At 36.4% G+C, this 24,497-nt stretch overlaps 5 protein-coding genes across 8 annotated transcripts in view; 2 read left to right on the forward strand and 3 right to left on the reverse strand.

The window, feature by feature from the left end:
* Positions 1-24,497, forward strand: part of LOC143919146 (uncharacterized) — a 1,208,594-nt gene that overhangs the window by 522,249 nt on the left and 661,848 nt on the right. The window lies entirely within an intron of this gene.
* LOC143919150 (uncharacterized) lies at positions 700-7,821 on the reverse strand. 4 transcript variants are annotated; one of them, XR_013261186.1, is made up of 4 exons: positions 7,581-7,821; positions 6,976-7,296; positions 4,791-5,292; positions 700-1,512 (listed from the first exon to the last, which is right to left on the reverse strand). XR_013261186.1 is itself a non-coding variant. In XM_077441347.1 (3 exons), exons 1-3 carry the CDS (start codon positions 7,695-7,697, stop codon positions 5,251-5,253), a joined length of 480 nt encoding a protein of 159 aa, XP_077297473.1. In that variant the 5' UTR covers positions 7,698-7,821; the 3' UTR covers positions 2,593-5,250. The 4 variants fall into 4 exon arrangements, 2 of the variants coding, with proteins under 2 accessions (XP_077297473.1, XP_077297472.1); XR_013261185.1 differs by having other exon boundaries at positions 701-1,512; positions 7,566-7,771; XM_077441347.1 differs by lacking the exon at positions 700-1,512 and having other exon boundaries at positions 2,593-5,292.
* Positions 5,913-6,338, reverse strand: LOC143919197 (uncharacterized). The gene has a single exon (XM_077441412.1). The coding sequence runs from the start codon at positions 6,336-6,338 to the stop codon at positions 5,913-5,915; it is 426 nt and encodes a 141-aa protein (XP_077297538.1).
* On the forward strand, positions 15,536-18,498 carry LOC143919086 (uncharacterized). Its single transcript, XM_077441273.1, has 2 exons — positions 15,536-15,724; positions 15,805-18,498. Exons 1-2 carry the CDS (start codon positions 15,602-15,604, stop codon positions 17,422-17,424), a joined length of 1,743 nt encoding a protein of 580 aa, XP_077297399.1. The 5' UTR covers positions 15,536-15,601; the 3' UTR covers positions 17,425-18,498.
* Positions 20,277-23,434, reverse strand: LOC143919099 (uncharacterized). Its single transcript, XM_077441286.1, has 3 exons — positions 23,248-23,434; positions 22,759-23,058; positions 20,277-21,423 (listed from the first exon to the last, which is right to left on the reverse strand). The coding sequence occupies exons 1-3, from the start codon at positions 23,362-23,364 to the stop codon at positions 20,404-20,406; spliced, it is 1,437 nt and encodes a 478-aa protein (XP_077297412.1). The 5' UTR covers positions 23,365-23,434; the 3' UTR covers positions 20,277-20,403.

The raw sequence follows: 24,497 nt of genomic DNA on the forward strand, positions 1-24,497 counted from the left end.
GTTCTGCCAAAGTAATCCTCTCAAGATTCGGGAAGATTTAAATAGGCACTCCTTTTGACTAAAAAATCAATTTTTCGGACTTTGCAAACGCTTGTATCTCAACAGGACTAGATTTTGAAGTTCGACGGTGCTTTATATTCCAAAGTCTTCTTACAATAGAATCTCGCATTGGAAAATGGGCCACAATGTCTTCGTTCAATCCAATCATTCCATTTCCAATCGCTCGCTTTATATTTTCATCTTGCTTTATACTCTGCAAAATTTTGCTTAAAGCAATGTTGGCTTTTGCTTTTTGGGGACAGGGATCATGACTGTGTTCAGAAGGTTCTCTAACAATACGGTTTCCATATGAGTTGACGATAGCTTTGCAGCGGTACTCTTGCTTTTTAGTGCGGTACTCTTGGCTTTGTTATACTGAAAGCCGAGGTATACCAAAGCATCTTTTCCTCTTTGGTATTTTAAAAATTCCATGCCTGACGTACTTGGCAATGGGTGCAGTAGTGATTTCATTTTCATGTGACAATCCATGTGAAGCCTAATGTCAGTTTTCGTATTGAATATTTTTAAACACTCGTTGCATTGGTATTGATTTGAATCTGGAGCAGTTTTGTTTTTGTTTTTATAGGAACAAGAACCGTGTTCAGAAGGTCCTTTAACAACAGAATTTCCATGTTTTTTTTATTATTATTTTTTTTTTATTACAATCAATGTACACTCGTCATTACTAGAGGTAGGATAGTCACAGTGCTATCCATTGTTCGGCAAAACTTTAACAATGCATTTACAACCTTTGAACAATACACGGCCCCCTCAGGCTCCGGTGACTAGTCATTACAGATTGCTCCAATGCGACGAGTGTCAATACGTGTTCAATACGTTCAAGACGAGTGTCAATACGTTCAAGACGAGTACAGACAACGTATACAATACGTTGAATGGTCAGACAACAGTACGTTCAATAAACATCGAATACAATAATTAATCAAGTACAGAAATAATAATCATAGAGAAATCTATGGATTATTTTAAGATTTTGTGCACAATTATTATTACAATTTTTTTTACACATTATAAACACGAAATTATAGAGACATGTATAGATTTCAGATTTCTGTGCATAATTTTTACAAATTATACACAAAGATTTTGTGACAACAGGAAATGATCTATTACCAATTTTCAGGAATCGGTTCAACAATGATTAGATAAAATTGGCAAACTTTGATAGAGAAACGATCGATTTGGAGTCACAAACACCCAAATCTAACCATCAGTTTGGTGAATTGAATCAGCGATCGCAGTGGTGCTAAATATATACGCTACCATTAAGCCAAACTGCTGGCTATATGTATGTATTAAAGCACTGCAGCGCATTGCTTTGTTCCTTTTGCAACGCCAAGTTATCGTACCAGTCATTTCGCTTTCCACAGATTTGTAAAAAAATTCAAACCCTCTGTACTTCTTGTCACTGTCTGTAGTTGTAATTTTAAAACGTGAGATTTCATGTGAGTGCTAATGCCAATTTTCGTATTGAATATTCTTAAACACTCGTTGCATTGGTATTGATTTGAATCTTGAGCAGATTTTTTTGTATTTATAGAAACAGGAATCATTGTGTTCAGAAGGTTCTTTAACAATATAATTTCCATTAGTACATATTGTAGCATTGCAGCGCATCGCTCTATTCTTTTTGCAACGCCAAGGTATCACACCAATCACTTCGCTATCCCTATATTTATTATACTGAAAGCCAAAGTATGTCAGACTAATATATCCTCTTTGGTTTGTAGAAAATTCCATGCCTGGTGTCAATGGTTGCAGTAGTGAATTCATTTTCATGTGAGAACTCACGTGAATTCTAATGCCAATTTTCGTATTGAATATTCTTAAACACTCGTTGCATTGGTATTGGTTCGAATCTTGAACAATTTTGTTTTTGTTTTTATATGAATAGGAAGCATGATTGTGTTCAGAAGGTTCTTTAACAATACAGTTTCCATATAATTTCATGGAAGAATTGCAGCGGGACGTTTTCAGTTTAACGCACCGCCAGGTTGTCACATCAGTCATACAGCTCTTGGCTTTGTTATACTGAAAGCCAAGGTATACCAAAGCATCATTTCCTCTTTGGTTTGTAAAAAATTCAATGCCTGGTGTACTTGGCAATGGGTGCAGTAATGATTTAATTTTCATGTGAGAACCCCAGTGGCGTAGCGTGAATTCCAGGCGCCCTCCCCCCCCCCCCCCATATATTCATATTATTTCCTTACAGCAAAATAACTTTCCAAATTAATAATTCATACCTTTTTTACGTAGAAAAACTTTTTTCTGGACTCATTGGCAAACACGACTATTTTGTTAAAATTTAATACTTATTATTGCTAATACTTTAAGACGATGTTGTGACATAGTTGACTTTAAGTAATTTTTAATAAGTTTCAACTTGTGAACGAGCGCTCCGTAGTGCAGCGGTTTCCAAACTGGGAGGCGCGCCTCCCTGGCGCGGGCTATTGCCAGGGGAGGCGCCAAATCTTTTTAATAAAAAAATAATTTTCATACCATAATATCTATAAATAAATAAAACTTCATATCGTAGCTCAACAGTAAAAATGCAATGCAAGAATGTTTATTTTTTATTTTTCTTTAATTTTATATACACATTTAATTAGCAACCCTTCAAGAAGAAAACCAACATGAAAAGGCACATTTATGGACGAACGATAATTTTATTGTTAAACTTGCCTATTTGGTTGAAATTTTTGGAAAATTGAGCGGTTTAAATAAATCAATGCAGGGATCACAAATACATCCACTTGTTCAAAAACACAAAGTAAAAGCTTTCATTAAAAAGTTGAAGTTATGGAAATCAAATTTACAAAAGAATGAGTAGGATATGCTGTCACTTTCCAAAGATTTCTGGGCCACAGCCAATATTAAAGAAGGTAAAAATCGTTTTATTGACCACTTGGATGGTTTAGTGCTGCATTTTTCCAATTATTTCAAAGACCTTGATTTCTCAATGTTTTTGTGGATACAGAATCCATTTAACTACAATGAAGAAGACGAATTCGAGCTGACAACCATCCAAAAAGAAAAATTGATAGAATTATTATGCGATAGCTCACTAAAACAAAAGTTTCAAAATGAAACCATAATTAAATTTTGGATGAATCTTAGTGGAGAGTATGAATCTTTGTATTGCAAAGCAATGCAAGTGCTTCTACCGTTTGTAACGTCTTATTTAAGCGAAACGGGCTTTTCGGCACTAGCTGCAATGAAAACCAAATATCGAGCCAGGTTAATAGTCGAAAAGGAGTTACGAGTGGCACTCTCCATATTGCCCCCAAGATTTGATAAACTTTGTGCCAATAAACAACAACACCTTCACATTAAATTTTGATGTGTTAGATGTAGTTTAATTAGTAATTTAATATAAAAATAAATATATGTACGTGTTCGTATAAATTTATGTTATAGCAAAACCTTTTATTATTCTGTCTATTGTAGTTTTCAGTATTTTTTTTTAAATAAAGGCTTATTATATAAAACGTGTCTATATTATTATATCTATTAAAAGTAAAGGTAGGGAGGCGCGGAAAAAAAAATTTTTAGGGAGGCGTAGTAGCATAAAGTTTGGAAACCGCTGCCGTAGTGGCTACATTTACCGGAAGCGTGAAGAACAAGATGATTTAAATGACGAATTTAAATTATAAAAATTACAAATGAAGAGCTTTTCCAAATTATGAACACGTTGATCTTCTTTATTTTTACAAGGTTTATTTTCTTTTAAGCACGAACGGAAATCAAGTATCAAGTAAGTCAAAATCATTGACATATTAGTTGGCTAGAGACATAGCTTCATGATATACATACATATGTACATATATGTAAATCGTCATCTGATAATTGTTTTGCAGGAAAGCGAACTTTGAAACAATGTTTAAATAACGTGATACGAACCTTCATTTGCACTTAGGTTACGTTTAGTGCCGCATTAAAATTGTTCAAAATTTATTTTAATGGATCATGACTAAGCTCATCGAAATGCTTTTAGATTAAATTTTGGCTTCAACCCTAATATTGTTGAAATTGTTACGAATCCTTCAAATTTATTTCTAAAATTACTGATCTCGCAATATGCATCAGTGCTCAGTCTAATCATAGACTGAGCACTGATATCATCAGCATTTTTTGATTGAAGGAACTTTGAGAAACCGAAGAATTTTTCAAGAAGCACGAGTAGGAGAATAAATTCGAAACTTTCCATTTTCTTTTTTTGTTACTTTTCTTTTGATTGTTCATCATTTATTTTACTTTTCAAAATTATTTCTGTAAGAAATTTTAAAACATCTGTACATATATGTACCTACATATATATCGAAGTGCATTAATAGAGTCTAATCTGGACGACCAACAAGCAGTGCATAATCTGTTTAAAGTAACTGATGATGAATTTTCCTTAAAAACTTCCCACCTGTTAATGTTGACAGCTAAAAATTTATAAATTTTTACGTTTTTACGCCTCATATAATTTTATTTTATTGTTTTAATACGTTGTTTTAACAAAAATATATACAAGAATAAGAGAGAATTGTCAGCTATGTGTACATACAATAAAACGAGATGCAAATACATAGGTTAAAAAATAAGAGATTTTTAAAAAAATTATTGCAAAGAAATTACAGAACAAATTAAAAAATCTGTAAAAAAGGCACGCCGCCTGCGGCGCCCCCCCGCATTGCGGGGTCTGCGTGCGCGGTAGTTACGCCACTGGAGAACCCACGTGAAGCCTAATGCCACTTTTCGTATTGAATATTCTTAAACACTCGTTGCATTGGTATTGATTTGAATATTGAGCAGATTTTTTTTTTTTGTTTTTATAGAAACAGTAATCATTGTGTTCAGAAGGTCCTTTAACAATAGAATTTCCATTAGTACGTATTGTAGCATTGCAGCGCATCGCTCTATTCCTTTTGCAACGCCAAGTTATCACACCAGTCACTTCGCTTGCCCTATATTTATTATACTGAAAACCAAGGTATGTCAGACTAATATATCCTTTTTGGTTTGTAAAAAAATCCAAACCCTCTGTACTTGTCCCTGTCTGCAGTTGTGATGTTAAAACGTGAGATTTTATGTGACCCCTAAGTTTATTCTTGGTGTTGAATATTTTTGGAAAATTGCTGCATTGGTATGATTTTTCTTCAAGAGCATGATATGTGCATTGTCTTTCACTATCTGTTATTGATGCTAGATATCAATACTAGATAAAGAAATATTTTCTTCCTGCATCTGTGAATTAAGACAATCATTATATTATTATGTGTATGATTCCGTACAGTGGTTTAATTTTATTCCTTTGAATATTTCATTTGAAACTCGCTAAACTAAATGAGCTATTGAAACAAACTATAAAATTGTAACGTATACTATTGTACTTTAGGGTTCTAGGACAATTACCCCCTAGTCAAAAACCCCAACCAAGGATAAAAATTGACAATATCTTTAATAAAAAGTCAGTATCAAAATCAATACTAATTTATTATATCATAATACAAACATAATTACATAATATATATATATATATATATATATATATATATATATATATATATATATATATATATATATATATATATATATATATATATATATATATTGTGTGCTATTCCAATTGGGTAATCTATTATGTTACTATTACGATATCTGCGAATTATGGCAAGAATCCGTGCGTTTAAATCACTATATGTCTTTCTTGGAGCTTGTGATGGATGACCGGCCAATATTTGAGTGCAGTATACTTGTTCTTTTTGAAGAAATCCAGTAAATTTCCAAATTGTGGGATGGTAGCATCCGACATTGGACTGGAAACTTCTGTGCCATCCTTCAACAGCATTATTTGTTCTTGGTAATTAACTTGGTAAGCTTATATTCAACGGAACAGGCGGTGGATTGTTTACAACTTGACGGTATCGTCTGAAATTGCGCCTTAGTTGATGGACTGTCGGCAATTTGGCCTTTGCATCTTCACTTATCGATGAAACAGATCGAGAAATAATTTGTTGCGGTGCTTCTTCAGTCTCTTCTGCCGATTTTTTCATTTCCTGAAGTACTTTAAGAATCTCTCTCCTTGCTGGATCTGGACCATGAGAATGATTGTTTAACCGTCCCACCAGGTTCACTCCACGGAGTTTAATTTTAGCCTTACACTCTAACTTGTTACGCCTTTTTTCACACTCAAAAGACACAACACCGTGTGCTAATTTTTTTTGTTTCACATAAACATAACCTTCAAATATCACTTTCTCTTTTCCTTTTTTCGATTTTACAAATTCCATCTGGATAGGCTAAAAATATTTAAAATACAATAATAATAATAATATAATATATTTATGATTTTTTTTTTAATTTACTTACTTTTATTAAAATTTACTTTCAATACCACAGAACGCAAACGCCAACTGATGACTGAAAGTCTTTTAAATTGAAATTTATTCTACTTACAATAATAAATTGAAATTAAATATTGTACATATATACATTGAAATTAAATATTGTACATATATAAATTGAAATTAAATATTGTATATAAATTGAAATTAAAATTGGATATAAATTGAAATTGAATATGATCTACCAGACTTAATTTATTCTTATTTAATACTTATTTTATTAATTATTAATTGTTTTTACTATTTTTATATATTTTATTTGCACGGGGGGTTAATGACCAGGGGGTACATGTCCGTATACCGTACCTTAAGTAGTTTTCAGAACAATAATAATCATAAATGTTTGACTAAATACATTTATTAGCTACGTTTAGTACTATTCTACGTAATGTGACAAAAAATGTTTCAAAAATTGTAAAAAAAAAAACAGTCATGAAGTATATGATAACACTATATCGTTTATAATAATAAAATTGCCCGTAGAAATTTAATATATGTAAGATTGTCGACGCATTTACATTACCTGGGTAATTTGGCTAGTATTTTCGATTTCTATTAAGCCAACGTTTATCTCTGAATCGCATTTTTCAAAGGCGCTCAATTCGCATCCGTTGAAGTCATAATTAACAGCCAAGTCGCAGGTATCTGTTAGTGAATTATTATCACACTCATCCTTCACTATCAAATCGTCAAAAATAACTTCTTCACTTTTGATGTTTGGCATCTCGATTGACTTCAGCGATTCGTCACTCTGAATACAAACATTTCTGAATGTGGTGAACGATTCAAGTTTGTATTTACACAAAATACATATCATATTTGGAAGCCTGTCGTCTTTCTCGACCTGCAAGATAGTAAATGGGGATGGTGAGTGATTGATCATTGAGATTATAAATTAATTGTGGTCACCAGACGGATCAACACAAACAGATTGATACGTATAACATACAACGACAAAAACATAACATAAGAGTCAAAATGGAAGTTGAAGATAGCAGTTATAAATGAGCACCACATATTCGTGGTACGAATGATACGAAGTGTGAATGTCTATATGTGTTTTGTGGTATCAATATTGGTCGTGTTGATCGTTCGTGGAACCGTTGAAAGTACATAAAGAGTGCAGACATGCAGCTGACAGCAGAACCAAATCTGTTGCTTCAGCAAATGGCGTTCAGGACTGTCAAAGATGGAGACTGAAGACTCGGCTGACAGAGGAGAGAGACAGAGCCTGCACTTCATCATCTTCCCAATTAATATTTAAAATGTAAACATTGAAGCGTACGTCAAATACTGTAAGTAGAAATCTGGTCTAAATCAAAAACATTTTACAGCCATACATATATAAATATATATGGCTATTGTAAAGGGTTCGGTGATTACTAGTCAAATGTGAACCTGTCACAGGACAACTGGTCGCTCTAGATCGGTCACTCATGATCATCCGTCACGCTAAAACTGGTCACGAGAAAACTGGTCACACGCTAAAACTGGTCACGAGAAATCTGATCACACGCTAAAACTGGTCACGAGAAAACTGGTCACACCCAAAAATTTTAAATTGGTCACACAAACAAAAATATTCGCAAATACTTTTTATTTACGAAATTTTTATTATTATCGACTAGACATATGTTCGAGCCAAAGGCCCTCGTGGCCGTGGCCGTGGCCGTTGTTTTTGGTCTTCGCGAAGAGTTCGCGGGCATCTGTCAGCCCATCTGACGTTCGCATCGCTCGCATCCGAGAAGGTTCGCATGGCAATCGCTTTTGCGTTCATTTCACTTTGACAGTTCGGATGTCAAATCACAAATCTTAATTCACCGCGGGAAGGTCTATGAAAACACTGATTGTGTTAGTAAGAGGATCCTTTATTTATGTTCACTTGTTACAATAGTAATTATATGTAAAAAAGATGGACCTTTTCGTTTCTCAGCTTCGGAGCCAATGGGACGTTGCCAGAGATTCATTCTGCATGTTTGTACAAGAGCGATGATTATGCCATCGGCTTCATCTTTAATATGGACGGTATCTAAAAGTGAATTCGTCATTGTATAATGAACTTGTTACATCTCATCTACACAAATAAATCGTCGGTAACATTATTTGTTTATCTTTGTTACATTGTAAAACATTTTATATATGTCATCTATATATTATAATAGATATTCAATTGTAAATAGGTTTTTGAGCTTTTTCTCCTATTATGCTGTGCATTAACATTAGAATAATATAATACTATGATTACTAACCAAATAAAATAAAATTATAAAATAGAAAATGATCAGTAGATCAGTAGCTATTAAAATAGATATAAAGCGGGCTCTTCACTCGCATCGTTTGCGGCCGCGAACACCGTGTGTGTGAGTCAAAATATGAGTGCGTTTTGCGCGTTGATTTCGCGCGCTATTCCTTTCCCCATTTTTTGTCCCACGAGAGAGGGTTCCCGAACGTTCACGAACGCATCCAACGCGCGTTCGCGAGTTGATTTCAACGGATGGTTTCGAAAAGGAATTGAAACTCGAATAAAAATAAAGTTAAAGATATTGAATCGACTGGTTTCGGAAAGAAATTGATGCGCGAATTAGAAATTACGAATTACAAATTGCGAAGTGATTACGAATTACGTTTTGTGCAACGCCGACGCCCCAACGCCTTTGCCCCCAGCGCCCCCGATGCCTCTGGCACCCCGGGGCCTTTGCCCCCGATGCTTTCGGCACCCCGGGGAATTCGCCCCCGGCGCCTCCGACGTTCTGGGGCCTTCGCCCCCGGCGCCCCCAGCGCCCCCGGGGCGCCGTTTTTAATAAAATGAAAAAAATATGAAAAAAAAATGAAAATAATTGGTTCCCCATACTGGTTGATGGTTGATCGTCCGTCACATACAAATATATAAATATATATATTTAGCGACAGTCGGTTTTTATATATAGTATATATGTATATGGTTTGCCTATGGTGCAATGGACTCTTTTCTTGCGAAAGGCGTATGTAGTACGAAAAATACAATTAATTCTGTAAGTATATTTATTTATTTATCTACAAAATATTTCCATTCTCGTTGAGCGCGCAAACTAAACTGCGAAGCTTCACTCGCGCCGTAAACCGGAAACTCTGTGTGTGAGTGTGTGAGTGTTTACGTTTCACGGCTGGAGGCCTGCCCCATTTTTGGCGGGGAACTTCGAAAATGCAACACTTCCAGTAGCGTAGTTACCATTGTGCATAAATGATACAAAGCATACGGCCCATGCTCGATATGAAATAATTTCACCGTACACCACTGCTATAAACTAAGTAGGCGTGTCAATAACAAATCAGGCGTGTAGCCCTCGAGTAGAAACATCGATTGCAGAAAAGAGATCTTACGAAAGAAAAGAGTAGATCTAGAAGAAAAGAGATCTAGATTGCAGGTTTAAGAAGAGAGGAACTCGTTGTTTCAATTGTAACGAGTTTGGGCACATATCAGCTCAATGTAACAGTACCAAAACAAAGACTGTCTTGACAATACAAGAAGAAATAAGAAAAGAAGTTAACTTAGAACGGAGTCTGCCGAGGAGAAAAAAATAGCAAGAGATGAGGGATCGTAAGGAAGTGTGGCAACAGGCATGTAAAAGACAATTTAAATGTCACAAAAGACCTTTGCAGCAACGGGCTTCACGAAAGATGTCTGCTCAAGCAGAACTCATTGTTTCCAATAATGAAGAGGACGATGCGAACATGGCTGATGGAGATGTAAACATGGCCGATGTAAGTGTGAACAGTGATGGTTTGCACAGAAAAAGACTTTTGGATTACGGAGACATACCGTCTTCAAATACAGATGAACCACCCGATGGTCAATTTGGAAAAGGATCTAAGGATTATAGTCATTTGAATATATATATATATATATATATATATATATATATATATATATATATATATATATATATATATATATATATATATATATATATATATATATATATATATATATATATATATATATATATTATTACTCCGCTCTCTGATCTGATTGCGATCATTTGGTTTTTGCCTAAGAAAAGATCTAGAGTTTATACGTTCTATGCAAAACTTTACGAGAACAACAACGGTCAATTTCCCGCTCCGGAATCGACACACGGCCAAAGGGTTCCTGCAGTATTGCCTAGCGAAGTAGAGGCCGCGCTAAAAACTGCAAAAAACGGTAAAACCCCAGGGGAAGATAATATTCCCATTGACTTACTAAAATGTGGCGGCCCCCCCCTAATTAATATCTTAGCTAGGCTTTTCAGCAAATGCATCCAGAACCAAGCTATACCAGAAGGATGGAATAACGCAACTATCATTTTAATACACAAAAAAGGCGACAAAAGCGATATCAAGAACTACCGACCCATTAGTTTACTTTCAGCGGTCTACAAGCTCTTCACGAAGGTTATTACAGAAAGGCTGAAGAATATCCTCGACGAGAACCAACCTATAGAGCAGGCAGGGTTTAGGGCAAATTTCAGCACAATGGACCACCTCCAAGTAGTTGGCGAACTAATCGAGCGCGCCAACGAATATCAACGGCCATTGTGCCTAGGTTTCGTCGATTATGAGAAAGCCTTCGATACAGTTAGTCATAATGCAGTACTTAACGCTCTACAAACACAGGGAGTGCCGGAACCCTATGTGGGACTGTTAGCTGCAATATATAAGAATGCCACAGCTTCGGTTAAAATTTTTTCAGGTACAGATAGATTTAGCATAGGAAAAGGAGTAAGACAAGGAGATACAATCTCGCCCAAGTTATTCAATGCGGTGCTTGAGGGAGTTTTCAGGAACTTGGATTGGGATACAGCCGGAGTAAGCATCAATGGTCGCTTTTTGAGTCACCTTCGGTTCGCAGACGATATAGTTTTAGTAGCTCGTGATTCAGCTGACCTACTTATCAGACTAACACAGCTGGACAGGGAAAGTAGAAAAGTAGGATTAAAAATTAACGTAGATAAGACTAAACTAATGTTCAATAGTTATTGCATGCCTGATAGCATCCCCTTAGATGATAAACCAGTAGAAGTAGTAAATAATTATTTATATTCAAATAATTGACATGTCTGGTAGTAAAACTGAAGAGATAAAGAGACGTATGAAATTAGGATGGAGTGCATTTGGACGGATGAATGCTGTTTTTAAATCAAAAATGCCACTCTGCCTGAAGAAAAGGATCTTTGATCAATGCGTTTTGCCAGTGATGACGTATGGATGTGAAACTTGGACACTGAACGCCAAGATGCTAAATAAAATCCAATGCACTCAAAGAAGTATGGAACGCTGTATGCTTGGCATAACGAGGAAAGACAGAAAGCGGAAAACGTGGGTGAGAAATATGACAAGGGTAGTGGACATAGTGGATAGAGTGAAGAGATTGAAATGGCAATGGGCGGGTCACGTAGCTAGGAGGATGGACGAAAGGTGGACAAAAGAAGTGCTTGAATGGTACCCGAGAGAAGGCAAAAGAGTAAAAGGAAGACCGCAAGGAAGATGGGTGAACGAAATTAGGAAAATGTGCGGAATGAGATGGATGAGTGTTGCGCAAAACAGAGACGAGTGGAAGCGTGTTGGAGAGGCCTTCATCCAGCAGTGGATGGCGAATGGCTGTAAATGATGATGATGATGATGATATATATATATATATATATATATATATATATATATATATATATATATATATATATATATATTATCTAAACTTACTAACGCGAGCGGATATTTCTACCTTCAGTTCTACCTTGCACGCTCTGGCTGCGTGCAGCCAGCTGGCTGCCGTGCAATCGTACGTGATCTATTGGCTGCCGCAGCCAGGAATTCTTGGCTGCCTAGTGCGCGGGCTCCAATGAGCCACCGTATGTTAGATTGGCTGCGGCAGCCTGGCTGCCTAGTGCGCGGCCAGTCTTACTTATTGTTCCGACCAAGTCTTCATGGTCAGCTTTCGTGGCGTTACGACCAAAGGAGCCGTTTTGGAGGGAGATCGGCGCCGAGCGCGCGTACCCGCCCCCTATTCGTTTTCCGCTTCGGTCGAGTGAACATCTCTGTTCGCTACCGAGTTGGTTCCCACCACCGAGTCCCGATCAGCTCAGCCTTGATCGGCAGACGATACTGGAAGTACAGCTTCAGTATACGTCCGGTGAGAAGTGAGGAATTCCTGGTCTCTCTTCGTCGAAGTCAGATCACGTAGCCACGTGGTTGAGTGAGGTTACCATAACCTCTTGAACACGTGCGCGCTAATTTCAAGTCGGACTCCCCCCCCCCCTTTTTCTGTCCCCCCTGCTTGATCTCTGTATATACATATATATATAAAATACAGTCACCATACAAACAGAATTATAACCTGTTTTCATTACTATTCACTTTCCCGCCTTTGTCCCGTATCACCCTCACTTACGCACACTGTACGAGAGAGAGAGCGATATACATCGAGCCGAGCCGACAGCAGCAGAGACCAGACCGCAGACGACGACCTGTAGATCCCTTGGAGGAAACCAGCCCCGCCCACGCTTACCACGAGCTTCTACGAAACCGACTTCCGGGGTGCTCTCGAGTTGAACATCCCTGGAGTTTGTACATTTGGTCCTTCGAGCCGGATGTATACTGAAGCTGTACTTCCAGTATCGTCTGCCGATCAAGGCTGAGCTGATCGGGACTCGGTGGTGGGAACCAACTCGGTAGCGAACAGAGATGTTCACTCGACCGAAGCGGAAAACGAATAGGGGGCGGGTACGCGCGCTCGGCGCCGATCTCCCTCCAAAACGGCTCCTTTGGTCGTAACGCCACGAAAGCTGACCATGAAGACTTGGTCGGAACACTTATACATACATTACAGGCCATGACAATACGGCGCAATATTGCTTACGTCGTATTGTCGAGTACTTACAATATGAATGCATACACGTGCATTCGTAGCTACGCGTCAGAATACAAGTCGGCAAAAATGTTTCGGCGTTTATCGAACGAAAAATTATAATCGCGTTTTTGTTGGAAGAAGCTCAAGAGGGCAATAAAAAAGCACGGAGGCGTTTTGATGTGCATCCCATGTTAAAAAATAGAAAAACTGAAGGAGAGTTTTGGAGACTGTATAAGGAGCTTGTGGATAATGGACAAAATTTTTTTAAATATTTCCGTAAAAACTTTTAATTTTTTTTAAATATTTGCGCCAAAACCATGTCGAAAGATTGAGGAGCTGTCAACTGTCACTATCGATAATTGGTCCAAAACAGCAAAGCGGCAGACTCATGGCACGTAATTCGCGTGTATATTTCCACGATGGCCAAAAAGACGGATACGATACGTAGACGGATGTTGCTGTAAGATATGAACAGGAAATGTCGGGTACTGCTGTAAGCCTGCCGTGGCGTAAGCGTGACGGTTGGTATGAATATACCCATACAAAATGTACCAAAGAATACTTTTCGTACGGCCGGATACCTGCTGAAGTCGGTACGTGCTGACTAGGTATGAACAGACCTTAAAGCTGTGATCGTGCGAGCCAACGAATCAAATGAAAGAATATCTTTTCGCGCGAAATCTTAGACAAAGTGACAGATGACTAGTCACCGGACCCAGAAGGTGCCGCGTATTGTTCAAAGGTTGTAAATGCATTGTTAAAGGTTTGCTGAACCTTTTTTACAAAGGATTTACAACAATGGAAAAATGGATAGCACTGTGACCATCCTACCTCTACAGCTGACTCGACGACAGTGCTGCCGACTTTTTTCGCGGCGAGGTCGGAAATAAACTCATCCCAGAGGCGATGAATACGACAAATTATTACAAAAATTAACGTCTGTGAGTGAAAAAGAAAGAACTGCAACGTGTAATCTGTAAAAACAAATGTGAACGAAACATATATGTAAATAAAAATTCTTAAAATAATAATAAAATCAGTTTATAAACTCATTATTTTATATTTTTATTATAAAATATTATACACATGTAAAAAATATATATATATATAATTTTTTTTATATGTGTATAATATTGTTGTTTTATTGTACATTTCATCTTATGCTAATAACACTCGGCGATTTGAAGTACTTTGCATTAAATTGAAATTGTATAACTACCAAGCAAGTGGTATTGCTTTACGATCATTATAGTACTTTTAATACATTAATTTAAATAATTAAATCGGGGAAGTTCAAAGCGATATGACGACAGCTGATGGGTAAGGTCGAAACGCCCCAAACTACTTATTTATTATATCATTTACTTTAAATATAATGTTAATGTACAGCATAATAGGAAAAAAAAGAGCTCAAAAACCTATTTACAATTGAATATTGAATATATATTATAATATATAGATGACATATAGAAAATGTTATACAATGTAACAAAGATAAACAAATAATGTTATCGACGATTTATTCATCTAGATGAGATGTAACAAGTTCATTATAAAATGACGAATTCACTTTTAGATACCGTCCATATTAAAGATGAAGACGATGGCATAATCATCGCTCTTGTGCAAACATGCAGAATGAATCTCTGGCAACGTCCCATTGGCTCCGAGGCTGAGAAACGAAAACGACCATCTTTTTTACATATAATTACTATTGTAACAAGTGAACATAAATAAAGGATCCTCTTACTAACACAATCAATGTTTTCGTAGACCTCCCCGCGATACATTTACCGCGGTGAATTAAGATTACATACAAGTGAAATGAACGCAAAAGCGATTGCCAACCTTCTCAGCTGACTCTGATGAGATGCCCGCGAACTCCTCGCGAAGACCACAAACAACGGCCACGAGGGCCTTTGGCTCGAACATATGTCTAGTCGATAGAAATAAATATTTCGTAAATAAAAAGTATTTGAGAATATTTTTGTTTGTGTGACAAACTTTAAATTTTTGGGTGTGACCAGTTTTAGCGTGTGACTAGTTTTCTTGTGACCAGTTTTAGCGTGACGGATGATCATGAGTGACCGATCTAGAGCGACCAGTTGTCCTGTGACAGGTTCACATTTGACTAGTAGTCTGTTTACCGAATTTTCAGTGAGCAGTTGCCAAGTTACCTGAAAGTTGGTATAACTAGTACCAAATTTAGACAAAAGATGTCACTAACAAATAATTAGGCGAAGGCAAGTCGATCTGGTTGCTGTCAGGGACGTTAAATACAGGGACGATGGAGTGCAGGCTTTGTCTTGGATGGAGTACTCCGGCCGACTCTTCCGTCTCCATCTTCCAGAGACCAGGTCCTCATCCAGAGCGTCTGGAGCAACGCATTAGGACCTGCTGTCAAATTTATGTCGGTTGCTGGTTACAGGTTACAATTATTGTGCACCCAATTGGTTAACTCTTCTCTTAATCTTACTTTTTCACCTGCAGGTTAAAAGAGGCGACGGGTTGCCGGAGACGGTGTGTCTTTCGTGTAAAACCAATTTGGAATCGTTGATCAGCTTTCGAGAGGCTTGTTTTCGAAGTAACGAAACGTCTCAACTGAGGTTAGATGACTGCTTGAAGATCAAGACTGAAGAAGTTTTGTTGGAAGATATAATATGGGCCGATGAGCCTTCACTACCGACCAATTACCCAAAGAGTAGTGAAATTTGTATAAAGCCATTGCCCAGTGAATCTGACGTTGTTTTACGTAGTAGAGAAAAGCCGTTCAAATGTGACGATTGTTTAAAATCATTTAGTAATAAATATAAACTTGTGATACATTTAAGATCTCACACGGGGGAAAAGCCTTACAAGTGTGAAATTTGCTTAAAATCATTTACTCGAAATTCTAGCCTCAGGGCACATGAAAAATTGCATGCCGGGATAAAATCACACAAATGTAAAATTTGTTCAAAATCATTTAGTCATCGTATCTCTCTTGTGATACATTTAAGAACTCACACGGGGGAAAAGCCTTACAAATGTGACATTTGTTTAAAATCATTTACTCTAAAATATAACCTCAGGGCACATGAAAAATTGCATACTGGGATAACACCACACAAATGTGACATTTGTTTAAAACCATTTAGTAGTAAACATAGACTTGGGATACATTTAAGATCTCACACAGGGGAAAAACCTTATAAGTGTGAAATTTGTTCAAAATCATTTAGTCATCGTTCCTCTCTTGTGATACATTTAAGATCTCACACGGGGGAAAAACCTTACAAGTGTGAAATTTGTTTTAAATCATTTACTCAAAAATCACACCTCAGGTCACATGTAAAATTGCATACCGGGATAAAATCACACAAATGTGACATTTGTTTAAAATCATTTAGTAGTAAACGTAACCTTGTATTACATTTAAGATCTCACACGGGGGAAAAGCCTTACAAGTGTGAAATTTGTTTAAAATCATTTTGTCAAAAATCTAACCTCACAATACATACAAAAAATCATTCTGGGATAAAACCACACAAATGTGATATTTGTTTAAAATCATTTATGAGTAAACCTAAACTTGTGGTACATTTAAGATCTCACACGGGGGAAAAGCCTTACAAGTGTGAAATTTGTTTAAAATCATTTACTCAAAAATCACACCTCAGGTCACATGTAAAATTGCATACTGGAATAAAATCACACAAATGTCAAGTTTGTTTAAAATCATTTACTCTAAAATCTAAACTCAGGACACATGAAAAATTGCATACTGGGATAACACCACACAAATGTGACATTTGCTTAAAACCATTTAGTAGTAAATGTGAACTTGTTCGTCATTTACGATCTCACACTGGGGAAAAGCTTTACAAGTGTGACATTTGTTTAAAATCATTTACTCAAAAATCTCACCTCGTGTCACATGTAAAATTGCATACTGGGATAAAACCACACAAGTGTGAAATTTGTTTAAAATCATTTAGTAGTAAACCTAAACTTCTGATACATTTAAGATCTCACACGGGGGAAAAACCTTACAAGTGTGAAATTTGTTTTAAATCATTTACTCAAAAATCGTCCCTCACGAAACATATAAAATCTCATTCTAGGAAATAGTCTTATTAATGTGAAACACGTTTAATATATTTTTATTTATTAAATATCACATTGTGGGTATCCGGACACATACCCCGGCCAATATCCCCTGTGCGAATAAAACTCACGAAACATATAATATCTCATTATAAGAACTAGTCTTATGAATGTGATAACTTTTTGATAAATATCACATTGTGAGGCATTTAAATTCCCACACCGTACAAGTGTGATATTTGTTTGAAAACGTTTTCTAATACAAACCACCTTGTAAGTCACTTGAGATCTCACACTAGGGGACCTGAACCGTTATTTTTTTTCATTTCAATTCAGTAAAATCAATATATGTATAATATATCAGTTCAGTTTCAGTTTTTGTCGGTTTTCGGTTGTCTTGTATTTGAATATTAGCAAGCTATTGTAAATACATCCACACCGTCTATACCTCTCTTTATACAGCTTTTCGCTATAGCTTATTGTGATCGTAAACATAATTAAAGTATCCAAGGAGAATATTTCCTAGCATGTGCAGCTTGCTGCCGGTGCACTGCAAAATAGTGGGCGGATTCTGATGCAGCTAAAATGCAGACAAAATACTTTTTAAGCAATTTCAAAGGAACAAATTTATGGATTTAATAAAGAAGTAACAAAGTGCTATGAAACAATGACAGATTATTTGAAACAATGGTAAATGCCATTAAAAAAATATTCTGTGTTTTTCTGGATGAGCTCGGAAAAAATACCAGTATGGCTAGATATTGAAAAAAAAACAGTAACGATACGAATAATATTAAACAAATGATACATATTTGTTTCATTAAAAAATATATTTAAATTACAATCTCCAAATTGGAATGGAAAAATAGTTAGTTATATTTTCGCAAATAAAAATGGGACTTCCAAAACAATATAAAAATTTATATCGAATGTGTGAGTATATTTTCTCTATAACAGGGCATGATGGAGATTCAATGAACTGGTGAAAGAAATAGACTTTCTATTGATGTAGTTGAAAGTATTGTACAGTGTATTGAAAACTACATATGTATGATAATGTATGTATGTACCTGATCTAATAAAATATATACAAATTGATGTTTAAAATTTGTTATTATTCCTGTCTATACTTGACTGTTCTTGTTCCAATTAATGTTAAAATTTGTTGATTTTATTTTTTTATTTAATATAAATTAAAAATATATGATGTAGAAGCTACATACATGGTAGCCCAAGCAAGACAAAATCTCAGGGAGAGGAAAAAACATAGTGGTCTAAGAATATTGTTGATTTTATCATATGGTAGGTTCCCGGTTTGACTTGGAAGAAATCTGGCAACCCTAAATATATGGCGTCACCTAGTAGTGAGGTCTAAGCTTTTGTATAACATGGATGCAGCATTTCCAATATTTTTTATAGAACATATACTAGACGTTCCAAGTGTCTTTAGGGTTGCCAAGATTGTGCCGATGCTGACCTGGAGGATTTTTTTTGTGGATAGGGATGGGTTAATATAAAAAAAATCTTAGAAATACAGAATTAAAAAATTGTCTTACAAAACTTTATTTTTTTTCACTTTGCGCTTATTTAACTTGCGACTTCTGGGTCTTTTAAAGATGTGTAAAAATTTTCGCAATCCATATCAAAATTAACCCTACGCCAGTTCGGACTTAAATAAATTTAAGCGTATTCTATTTCTTCCATTCCTCCAAATAGATTCCATTATAGAAAAAATTCGTCCAACAAATGCATTGCTGATTGGGATGAACAAAACTTTCGATACTACTCTTTTAAAAACGACAGTTAATTACACTGGGCAATAAAAAAACGTTTTTGAGTTACCAGAGTGGAGACTAATCAATCTTTACTAAGATTGGCCCACTGAATTTTTGTTGGTTCGCAATCGTTTACGAGATATGAACGTTTGAAAAAATGCGCAATTTTTTGGCTTTTACTCAAAATCTAGTATTGCTGTGCTCAAAGTGAGTATTGGAATCAATAGTCAGATGTTTTTTCTATTTTTTATTCTTTTAAAATACTTACAATTAATTGTCTAGCGAATTTTAAGTCTTTTCTCCATGCTATTTTGCATTTATTTGACCAGTTTTTTATTTCACCACGTTTATAAGTATTGGTTTTCTAGCTAAATATATATATATATATATATATTTTTTTTTTTTTTTTTTACCTTACTAACTCGAGCGGTTATTTGCTTTAGAAAGGCTTTCGTTGTGTACACATTTGTGACGTTGATAGCGTTGGTGCAAGCGAGACGGCAAGTAGTACAGCGGTCGAACACATATCTCGTAAACGATCGCGAATCAACAAAAGTCATTATCATATTCGAATTCAGTGGGTCAGTATTAGTAAAAATTGATTAGTCTCCACTCTTGTAACTTTTTCTGTTGCTCAGTGTTATTAATATATAAAGAAAATCACGATTCTATCAATATTTCGTACATACAAATATATGTATTAAAAAAAAAAAAGAAACATCAAATAATGTGCATATGTTTGTTATTAGTAATTAATGATTATCAAGGTTATTATAAGCAAGGTTTTCATATTTTTTTCTTCACCCTGATAACTCTATTCTGGAATATTCCAATAAACATACATACATACAATGTAGTCGGGCTTGAAAGCAGATCCTTTACTTGTATTTGCACAATAGTTAATAGATTTATTCCATTAAAAAAGTAAGTAAATGCAAAAAGGATATATATATATATATATATATATATATATATATATATATATATATATATATATATATATATATATATATATATATATATATATATATATATACATATGTAGGTATATGTAAAGCTGAAACAACATCAACTTGTGCTGTGAAATCGAAAATGTGCCGTCTCCTCGTCCATATACAAAGCCTGCAATAATTCCATGTCTGCGATCGCCAATATATTCGCAGGCTAATAATCCTCCCCAGAATCATATAGATTTAAATAAATAGGTACACCTGTTGATTAAGAAAAATCAAGTTTTTGACGTTTGACGTTGCTTGTGCTTCAATAGGCCTCTTATAATAGATTCTCGCTTCGGAAGATGAGCCACAATATCATCGTTCAAGCCCATCATTTCATTTCCGATCGTTTGGTATACATTTTCAGAACGCCTTACACTCTCCCTCATTTTGCTCATAGCAATGTTGGCTCTGGCTTTTTGTGGACAAGCATCATGAGTGTGTGCAGTGGGTTGTCTAACGACAAAGTTTCCATATGTTTTGACGAAAACCCTGCAGCGAAACATTTTACCCTGTGTGCAACGCCAGACGATCACCTCGGTCAATTTGTTTTCCCTATATTTGTTATACTGAAAGCCGAGGTATGTCAAAACGGCATTTCCTTTTTGGTTTGTCGAAAACTCCATGCCGGCTGTACTTGCCACTGTTTGCAGTTTCAGTTTTAGTATGTGAGATTTTATGTGACTCCTAAGGCTAGTCTTGGTATTGAATGTTCTTAAACAATCGTTGCATTGGTATCGGTCGTATTTTTCAATCAAGTCTATCGTTCCATTTCCGATGGCTTCGTTCGTATTTTGAGCATCCGTAACAACGTTGTCTTTGTATTTATAGGAACAGGCATCATGATTGTGTTCAGAAGGTTCGCTAACAATAGAGTTTTCATATGTTTTCATTAAAACGTTGCAGCGGGTCGCTTTATTCTGTGTGCAACGCCAAGTTATCGCACCAGTCAATCCGTTCTCCCTATATTTATTATACTGAAAGCCAAGGTATGTCAAATTGATATTTCCTCTTCGGTTTGTTGAAAATTTCATGCCGGCCGTACTTTTCAATGCGTGCGGTTGAAATTTCATGTTGTGAGTTTTTATGTGATTCGAAATGCCACTCTTGGTAATGAATAATCTTAAGCAATCATTGCATTGGTATGATTTTTCTTTAACAACATAACATTTGCAATGTGATTTGCATTGTGTTTCTTCATCTCGTTTTGACGACATTTCAATACTAGATAAAGACATATTTTCTTTCTGCACCTGCAAAGTAAGCCGATGATTATTTAATTAAGTGTACGCTTCAATGGTGATTCAATTTTTGTTCCGTTAAATATTTCATTTACAGCTTAGTAAACTCGATGAATTGGAATGTGTAATATGTTATTTTAACCCTTTGAATGCTGACCAACGCTAATCGGCGTTTTGCCAAGTACATACACCTGAAAAACGCCAATAGGCGTTGTATTTGGAGCATGTACAAAGTAAACAAGAATACTACCTGCTAAGCCTTTCCAGGTAGCATTGAACATGGGTCGTAGAATCCGTGTCAATGTTTATAAAGACTGGTTTACACCGGAATTTCTGAATGTATAACCATAGCAGAATTTCCCGATGGAAATCCCTAACTGCTGAGTATTTTAGATTGTGGGTTGGCATTTAGATTGTGAGCATTATATTTTAACAACAGTGAAGAAGACGGAACTAGTTTTGGAAAAATACATTAATTAATAGACTTCTTTTGCTTAATTTATATTGTTGCAAGATATTGTTACATACACCGCCGAGTAAGTGCAATCGGATTAGGCCGAGTGGCATCCCAGAGACTGTGTGACCGTTATAATTGGTTTCAAGGATTATCTCTAGACTAAGTGCATGTAGGCTAAACAATGGCCACCAAATTGACCGCTATTGGTCCCTTCTCAGAAGTGACCGATACCGTGGGACTGAGTGTCGTGGGAATACATATCCGGGTACATGCCCAAACAATAGAGAAGTAACCGGACGTCGAAGATGCCCTGAGCGACCGATCCGTTATAAGGCGCAACTTAGGCGATATCAAGACATTCTGGACGGAGCACTGCCAGTGCGTGTATCTCCTCAATCACCAATAAATGCTGTGAAACGACTTTGGCCTTTTACTTGGATCCTCCACCCACCCCTACGCAACAATATAATAGAGAGTCTAAACACACCTTTATAAAACTCGAAATCCTCGGCGGTAGTTATTTGTTTGGATTAGCTACAATTTTTATACCCGCTTTCTATTGGATTTCAAAATAATTTTGATTGAAAATATTGGCGAAATTTTCAGCGTGGCGGGCTTTCAACAGAAAAGACGTCAGCACTCAAGGGGTTAAGTAGCTATAGGAACAATGTTAAGAATACATGTTTTTTGTATAAATAAATATTTTCAAATGATACAGCATTAATCCGCTACTTTTAGAGTTATTCCTAACGATGCGAAGTACTTATTTTTAAAAATTGTTAAATATCCACTTATGGTAAAAAAATGTTTTATAACATTGGATAACTACCCATAGAAAGAAATTCAATATATGTACATACGAATAGGTAAAGTTTGCAACGATACATTACCTGAGTAAGATGGTTAGTGTTTTCGTTTTTTATGAGCTCTATGTTTATCTTTGAATCACATCCGTTGAAGTCATAATTAGTAGCAGAGTCGCAGGTATCCATTGGTGAATCATCATCAAACTCATCCTTCACTGGCGAATCATCGTCCAGAATAACTTCCTCACTTTTGATAGTAAAAATCTCGATTGACTTCAGCGTTTCGTCACTCTGAATACAAACGTTTCTAAACGTGGTGAACGATTCAAGTTTGTATTTGCACAAAATACATATCATATTCGGAAGCCTGTCGTCTTTCTCAACCTGCAAGATAGGAAATGGCGAACGTGAAAAATTGATAATTGGGATTATAAGGTGAAAGTGGTAACCAGACTGATTAATGACAAAACATTGCTAAAAAAAAAAACCAGTACGAATGGTCAATGGTTAAATTAATATTGGTTGTGTTGATCAGTCATGGTACGTTAAAAGTACATAAAGAGTGTATCGGACATTCAGTTGACAGCAGGACCAAATCTGCTGCTTCAGCAAATGGCGTTCAGGACTGTCAAAGATGGAGACCGAAGACTCGGCTGACAGAGGCGAGAGACAGAGCCTGCACTTCATCATTCTTCCCAATAAAAACGTCAAAACGAATGTCAAATACTGTATATACACATATAATGGTCTAAATCAAACTAATTTTACAGGCATACTAAAATCAGGTTCGATGACTACTATTCAAATGTGAACCGGTCACACGTGATCACCCGTCACACTAAAACTGGTCACACCTGTAGGCGGGGTAGGATGTGTTGACCGTATCCCAGCCTAACGAAACACTGTTGTGCTTGTTTTAATAAAGTTTTATTGTTTGCCTAAATATTGTACAAAGGTATTATATTTGGGCAAAAGTATGTCGTCCAGCGGTCTCTGGATATGGTAGAGTGTCGCTGGCTCGGCATTCGGCTATGTTCAGAAGGTCTCTGGATGCGGCAGTGTGTTGCTGGCTCGTCGTTCGGCTATGTTCGGAAGGTCTCTGGATACGGCAGTGTGTTGCTGGCTCGTTCGGCTGGTTGATCTTCCAAGTCCGCGTAGTGTAGTAGTGGCAGGTCAGGAGCTGGATGTCGACTGGTCTGCTGCTGTGTGTCGACGCTTGCTGCTGTGGGTCGACTGCCGTTGTTTGGGTTGTACCTCCTTTTATAGTGTTTCTGGTTGCTGGCTGTTGTTGATGCGTATGCGAGGAATGTGCTTTTGTCGATGGGGTAGAATTTTCTGGAATGATTGGCACCGTTCCGCTCGATGTAGTTTAATGTCTGCAGGTGTGCTTCGACCGGTTTGTTTCCGCTCTACTGGTAGGGGTGGAGCTTTCTGGAACATTTTTGGCACCGTTCCGCTTGAGTTTAGTTTAATGGCTGCAGGTGTGCTTCGACTGGTTTTGGGAATGTATTCTGCGTCGCAGTAAATGTTTTGATGAATGTGACGAGATTCCCACACACCCTATAAAGGTCTGTTCATACCTATCCAGCACGACCCGAATCCTGCAAGTACGGACAGTATTCTTTAGTACATTCATAGGTATGAACAGACCTTAACTAGTCACACCCTAAAATCAATTAACCAGTTTTCTAGTGACTGATTTTAGGGTGTGACCAGTTTTAGTGTGATGGGCATAGAAGTAAAATGCATAGAATCGCTCTCAGCCTCCAAAAATGTTGCTACAAAAACTCTGCGCGGCAGAGTTTGTTCATTGTTTGCTAAAC

This window comes from Arctopsyche grandis, chromosome 11, assembly GCF_051622035.1.
Source record: "Arctopsyche grandis isolate Sample6627 chromosome 11, ASM5162203v2, whole genome shotgun sequence".
Classification (NCBI taxonomy): Eukaryota; Metazoa; Arthropoda; class Insecta; order Trichoptera; family Hydropsychidae; genus Arctopsyche; species Arctopsyche grandis.

Coding starts and splice junctions, on each gene's coding strand:
- LOC143919197 (XM_077441412.1), bottom strand. CDS start 6,338: ATGGAATTTGTAAAATCGAAAAAAGGAAAAGAGAAAGTGATATTTGAA.
- LOC143919150 (XM_077441346.1), bottom strand. CDS start 7,697: ATGATGAAGTGCAGGCTCTGTCTCTCTCCTCTGTCAGCCGAGTCTTCA. Junction 7,297..7,565: donor TGCATGTCTGCACTCTTTAT/GTACTTTCAACG, acceptor ACTATCTTGCAG/GTCGAGAAAGACGACAGGCT. Junction 5,293..6,975: donor ATACTAGCCAAATTACCCAG/GTAATGTAAATG, acceptor CTTAATTCACAG/ATGCAGGAAGAAAATATTTC.
- LOC143919086 (XM_077441273.1), top strand. CDS start 15,602: ATGGAGTGCAGGCTTTGTCTTGGATGGAGTACTCCGGCCGACTCTTCC. Junction 15,725..15,804: donor GGACCTGCTGTCAAATTTAT/GTCGGTTGCTGG, acceptor TTTCACCTGCAG/GTTAAAAGAGGCGACGGGTT.
- LOC143919099 (XM_077441286.1), bottom strand. CDS start 23,364: ATGATGAAGTGCAGGCTCTGTCTCTCGCCTCTGTCAGCCGAGTCTTCG. Junction 23,059..23,247: donor GGTCCTGCTGTCAACTGAAT/GTCCGATACACT, acceptor CCTATCTTGCAG/GTTGAGAAAGACGACAGGCT. Junction 21,424..22,758: donor ACACTAACCATCTTACTCAG/GTAATGTATCGT, acceptor CTTACTTTGCAG/GTGCAGAAAGAAAATATGTC.